The following is a 6494-nucleotide window of genomic DNA, read 5'->3' on the forward strand; positions in this document are numbered from 1 at the left end:
CACACACACACACACACACACACACACACACACACACACAGGGGTGGGGTGGGGTGGGGATGGGGAATCAAGTCCAAGCCAAGAATGACGGCACACAACTATCACCTCAGCATTTAGAAAGTCAGGGCATGGTGTGAGATAGACCCAACTTAAAAATAAACAAAAGATCACATTTGACGTTCACTGTATAAAGTGAATAGCTTTGAAAATGAAAATAACGAGAAACTCCTAGCTAACTGATTGCCACATTAGCTAGCGTAGTCTGTGTTTTTGGACGTGCTAAATGCTGTATAAGGATCCTGTGGAATGTTGTTTAATGAACAATGTAACAATGTATTCAAATGCTAAGCTTTACACTCTGGCTCTCAGGCTCTCCCCGCTCTGGCTCTCCCCGCTCCGGCTCTCCCAGCTCCATCTGGTCCCCTGTCTGCTCCTTTTCCTGCTTTGCTTTGTGTGTTGTGCACACAGCAGTAATGTCCTGAGGGGCATCAGCAAGACAGAGAGACCTGTACCAGGCGGGAAATCTTCCTCGGCACTGGCTGAACTGCCTTTGCCTTTTCAACTCGTCTGAGTTAGAGGTGTAACCGAGCCCTCATTAGTCATAACTTGCTAAGTGGTTTCCAAAGAGGAAACCTTTTCTCGACCATAGCGTGACACAAAGGTGCAGGTCACCTCACTGGGAGCCAGGAATTGTGTGGCCATGCACCCAAGCCTCTCTCTATTCTATCCTTTAGCGTCCGTCAATGTAGAGTCTGCGTAGAAGTAGGGTGCAGGCCATCTGTCCGCCTCTGTGTTCGTGGGGACTGCCACTTCTTACAGGACGCATGCTCAGAATAGCAGTCTTTCCACCTTTACTGAAAGCTGTTCTTAAAGGATATTCAAATCGCAGCCAGTTCTGAGAAGTGAGGTTTTTGTCAAACTTCTTTAGCTGGCATGTAGTATTCAACTTGCTAACTTGTTTCCATAGAAACGGGGGGGGGGAACCATAGACACTCTTGTGAGAGACAGCATACAGAAAAGAATTGTTCTAGAAGTTTATCAGGAACAATCACGTCTCATGACTCTGAGAAAATCTAACGCAGGAACAAACTAGGTGTAAGGAAACTTTACTTAAGAGCCAGAGCCTCAAGCTGGCTGTGGGGGTGCACACATATAATCCCAGGACTGGAGAGGCTGAGATTGGAGGGTTACTGCAGGTTCAAGGACAGCCTGGGCTACATAGTGAGTCCCCTGCCTCAAATTTATAGGTGAATACATGCATGTATACATGAATAAATGAGTCACAAATTTAAAATCAAAGCCATGGCCAAGTTTGTTAGTGACATTCAATCAAATGCAGATGCTAATAAGAAGCGCAGATATTCAGGCTGGTAAGATACTTCTGCAGGTAAAAGCGCTTGCCACCAAGACTGGCAACCTGAGTTTAATTCCTGGTTCCCACAGGGACAGCCACGGTTAGGGATTGCGCTAGAGAAGGTTGGAAGTTATTTTCCTACCCAACTGCAGCTGATAACTGCTGTTCTGTCCTTCTCTTAAAGGAACAGCATGTACTTTATTATGTGTATGAGTGTTTTGCATATTTGTAGGCCTGTGAACTAAATGCATGCCTGGTGCCCAAGGAGGTCAGAAGAGGGCTGCAGAGCCCCTAAAACTAGAGTCGTACCTAGTTGTAAGCCACCTTGTAGGTTCTGGGAATCAAACCTGGGTGCTCTGGAAGAGCTGTGCTCTTAACCACTGAACTGTATCTCCAGCTTTGCCTTCCGTTTAATAAACCAAGAGTCTCTTATGTGGCAAATTGACCTCACACAAAGATGGGGATGGCCTTGGGTTTCAGATTCTGCCATGGTTTCCTGAGTGTTAGAGTGAGAGGCATTCGCCGCTGTGCCTGGTTTATGTGGTGCTGGGGCAAATCCGGCTTTGTGCATGCTAGGCCAGCGGTACACCTTACACTGACGTACACCCCAGCCTCCTTTTATGTGTTTTGGGGACAGGATTTCTTTTTTCTATCAATACATTTAAAAACTATGTGTATATGCATGTGTCTTAGGGTTTTACATGCTGCTGTGAACAGAAACCATGACCAAGGCAAGTCTTATAAGGACAACATTTAATTGGGGCTGGCTTACAGGTTCAGAGGTTCAGTCCATTATCATCACGGCAGGAGCATGGCACCATCCAGGCAGGCATGGTGCAGGAGGAGCTGAGAGTTCTACATCTTCGTCTGAAGGCTGCTAGCAGAATACTGACTTCCAGGCAGCTAGGAGTAGGGTCTTAAAGCCCACGCCCACAGTGACACACCCACTCCAACAAGGCCACACCTCCAAATAGTGCTACTCCCTGGGCCAAGCATATACAAAACCATCATAGCATGGGAGTGAGATCAGATGACAGCTCATGGAAATGAGTGTCTTCCTCCCATTGTGTGGGCCCTGGGGACAGAACTCAGGTCACAGAACTAGCAGAAACTGCCTTCACCCACCAGGACGTATCACTAGCCAATGAGGCAGGTTCTTGCTCTGTAGCCCTGGCTAGCCTCAAACCCATGACAATTCTGTTTTAGTGTCACACACATTGAGATTAAAGGCATTAGCCTGGCTCTCTGCTCTCGTGATTGCTGTCTTAGCTCCCACATGGTAGAACTTGCAGCATGCCCAGGTCTGACTCATTTTGGTTAACACAGTGCATTATACTTTTCAATTTTCTTAACCCCAAAAGGCAATAATTCTAGAACAATGGACTCCCTCTGACCCCCTCCTCCGCCACCTAATCACACAGAAGGCTACTACGGTCTAACTGATGGTAAAGCTAGATTTGTTATTGTGACTTTGTTTGCATCTCTGTCTGTCTTTCCAGGGAAGAAGAGCCCAGATCTCGGAGAGTATGACCCCCTCACCCAGGCCGACAGTGATGAGAGCGAAGATGATCTCGTGCTTAACTTGCAGCAGAAGAACGGAGGGGTCAAAAATGGGAAGAGTGCCCTGGGAGACCTGCCAGAGCCCGACTCGGATGCGGATGTGGCTGGGGCGGCCAAGCCACATCTTTCAGAAGTCACCCCAGAGGGTTTCCCCTCGGAACCCCTTGGGGGTCTGGAGCAGAAGGCCACCTCTTCCCTGGTGTCCTATGTGCGCACATCTGTCTTCCTGCTGACACTGGTGATCTCCATGGTTCTGGTATTGCTCTGCGCCTTCCTCATCCCCTGCCCTCCCAGAGACCTGCATAGCACTTGGAGCCGGCGCCTGGGCTCCCAAGGAGGTGAGTTGCGGGATTTTAAGAAATAAATCTGTAAATTTTCATAAGTTAGTGCACTCAAGTTTCCCTCCAGGTATTTGGCTTTTTTTTTCTCATTTAGTTTAGTTTTTGTTTTTTGAGATAGAGTCTCACTGTAACCTTGGCTGGCCTGGAACTCACTCTGTAGACTGAGGTTTTGAACTTACAGAAATCTCCCTACCTCTGCTCCCCAAGAGGTCAGACTAAGGGTATGTACTATCATTCCTGGCCTAAATGTTTTTTGGAGACAGTGTCTCATTGCTGTCACCCTGATTGGCTTAGAATTCCCCAGGAAGACCGGATGGTTTCCTGCCTTCACCTTCCCAGTGCCGGTGTCTCAGCTGCGCACCACTCTGCCTGGCTTTCCCTCCAAATCTTGAAAATTAATGTGTGCCATGCAGTCTTTCCTCCTGTGCATGGGGTTGCTCAGGAGGTGGAGGTTAGACACGAGACAGAAGGCTAGACCTCTGTGCCCCTGGACCCTGCTCTCTGAGTTCCCTGAAGACAGTTTTAGTTATGGTGGCTGCATCCACCACCCACCTGCCTGAGGAAACAGGGCATTGTTGAGGCCTTCCAGCCCCCTGACCATATCCCTGTCTGTCCCCAAAAGACTCTGATCCTGGATTTGGCCTGATTATTAGTTGGCTTTAAAGCTTTGCCACATTGATATGGACATCGATATGTTCATTAAATTTTTGTCTCTTTGAATTTTGTGTAAATAGAATCATAGTTTCTGTGATTTTTTTTTGTTGTTGTTGTTCAGCATAATTTTTATTTTGGGGGCCAGGATCTCACTGTGAGGCACAGGCTAGCCTTGGCCTTTAACTTCCTGTCTCAGTTTTCTGAGGGCTGGGATTATTGCCCCATGCCACCACACCTGGTTTGTCAACACAAGTTGTGTGCTTGCTTCTTCCTGAGACCCTCCTGTAGTTCAGGTTAGGCTTGAACTCATGGAGTAGCTGAGTCTGACTTTGAACTCCTGATCTTGCTGCCACCTCCTGAGTGCCGGGTTACAGCATTCGGTGCCACTGACTTTTTTTGGAAATTTTTTTTTCCGTGCTGGAGGTTGAAGCCAGAGCTTCGTTCATGCCATCTATAACTACTCTGACAATCTATAATTCACATCCTTTTAAAGAGACATCCCTGAGATTAATCTATGCTGATGCCATATAGCTAGACTTCTATTCGTTTTACCAGTCTAACTTTCCATGTTAGGAATAGCACAGGATTTATTTTTCTAGGGTGATAAACATAAATGAGTTCCAATCTTTCTTAAGGGAGTGATTCCAAGAACGTTTTTATACATTTCCAAAGGGTGATGTACAAATTTCTCCAAGGCAGAAGCCTAGAAAAGTTGCCCATCAGAGGGTATGGGTGTGTTCTTTCTGAAGCTTCCCACTCCCTGCTAAGGCGGTTGTACCGACTTGCGCTTCTACTCTTGTCTTGAGTTCCCTGCAGATTTCTCTGACCCCTCAGAACAAGGAGGGGATCCCCCTGACCTCTGCTCTGCACAGACCTCTGCTGCCCACTGAGGAGGAAGGGCAGGGCTGGTCGGGTAGAGCCTCAGACTTCCCTTCCCACTGCAGGTGGGATGGCAGTCCCGGGTCCCCCTCACCCTCCCCCCCCCCGTGGCTATTTTGACCTTGACTCTGGTGGGAGGAGAGGGTGCTGTGGTGTTGCCAGAACAAGGTTCCTGATATCAGGCTCTGCGGCCTTTGCTGTGGGGGCGGGTAGGAGTGGGGCCATTATTATCTATAATCAATTTGCCTTGCTAGGCTGTACCCTTGCTGGGCCTCTGGCCAGGGAAGCAGGTTCCTTAGAGTGTCCTTAGCCTAGTGGCATTTCTGAGTTGCAGTTATTTCACTACACCTTGTCTAGTGTGGTCAGAAACCCCAGGGAATTCCATACATTACTGTTCCTTAGGTCTTGCAATCTCTAGTCAAGCTGACTTACAGTCCCCTCCTTTCAGAGTCTCTGTTTGCTTTATGTATAATGCCCAGGGCTCTGGGCAGGCATCAGGGGAGATGTGTAACTCCACGGTCTTGTCTGGGAACAGGCAGTCCACCTGGGCTGGGAGGGTGCTGGTGGCATTTGCATCTGTCTTCTTTCTAACCTGGCAGAAGAGAACTAGTCTGTGGTAACTGGCTCAGGCCCTTTTTGTTTCATTATGTGTACGCCAGGCGGGGACCTGTCTCCCCTGGAGTTGGCTGACGTGAATAGAGATGGTCTGCGGGACGTGCTTCTCACCTTTGTGACAACCAGAAATGGGACTGAAGGAGGTAAGAGCTTCATCTTCTGGAGGCTGACACAGGAGAAGTATCAGCCAAGAGAAAGCATTAGTCAGCTTCCGAGGGCCAGTGCATAAGGTCTGCAGGGGACAGGTCTCTATAGGCCTGCCTTGCATAACACGCCTCATCAGAATGGTCCTGATGTAAGTCCAGATCATTTCAAAACAAAAGATCATTCCAAGAAACCAGGGCCCAATGTGATGATGCACACACACACACACACACACACACACATACCTTTAATCTCATCACTCTGAAAGTGGAAGCAGGCCAGTTCCTGTGAATTCAAGGCCAGCCTGCTCTATATTCTAAATTCCAGGACCAGTGTTAGAGGGACCATCTCAAAGTGCACCTTCCCCCTACATACACAAAAAGAAAGGAAGGAAGGAAGGAAGGAAGGAAGGAAGGAAGGAAGGAAGGAAGAAAAAAGAAAGAAAAAAGAAAGAAAGAAGCCCAAGTCTTAGCTGGAGGGACTTTGTGGCCGCCCAGGCCAGTGAAGAAACCAGTTCTGAGAAGTGACTTGCCCATACCTTGTAGTGACAGCCTTAGTAATTAGATGTGTGTGTGTGTGTGTGTGTGTGTGTGTGTGTGTGTTGAGGGAGAGGGTGATAGGGCAGAGACAACCTCGGGTGTCATTCCTCAGGAACTGTCCTGTAAATGGATTTTAATAAACTCAGTGAGTTATTAATATGACCCGGCCAGGCCCCCAGTAATAGAGGCAGAGTCCTATGGATTTATTTAATCAGCTTAGCACGATTACTGGGGGATTAGCCCTAATCTATTTTTCTATATGCTAGACTGTTAATTCCCCAGCCGATCTCCCTAAGTACCTGCTGTTTGAGTCTCGGGGTTAGTTCTGCTCTATCAGCCTGTCCTCAGGGGGCATTTTACTTGGCCAAGTGCTCCTGTCCTGACACATCTAATGGAGACTTTTGTTCT

At 48.0% G+C, this 6494-nt stretch overlaps 1 protein-coding gene across 1 annotated transcript in view; it reads left to right on the top strand.

Annotated features, from left to right (window-relative positions):
• Nucleotides 1-6494, top strand: part of Fam234b (family with sequence similarity 234 member B) — a 42923-nt gene that overhangs the window by 10327 nt on the left and 26102 nt on the right. Inside the window, exons 2-3 of the mRNA XM_021190041.1 lie at nt 2854-3252; nt 5448-5546. Coding sequence (XP_021045700.1) covers nt 2854-3252; nt 5448-5546 — 498 coding nt within the window. The remainder of the gene's footprint in view (nt 1-2853; nt 3253-5447; nt 5547-6494) is intronic.

The sequence above is a fragment of the Mus pahari genome, chromosome 2 (genome assembly GCF_900095145.1).
Source record: "Mus pahari chromosome 2, PAHARI_EIJ_v1.1, whole genome shotgun sequence".
Taxonomy (NCBI): domain Eukaryota; kingdom Metazoa; phylum Chordata; class Mammalia; order Rodentia; family Muridae; genus Mus; species Mus pahari.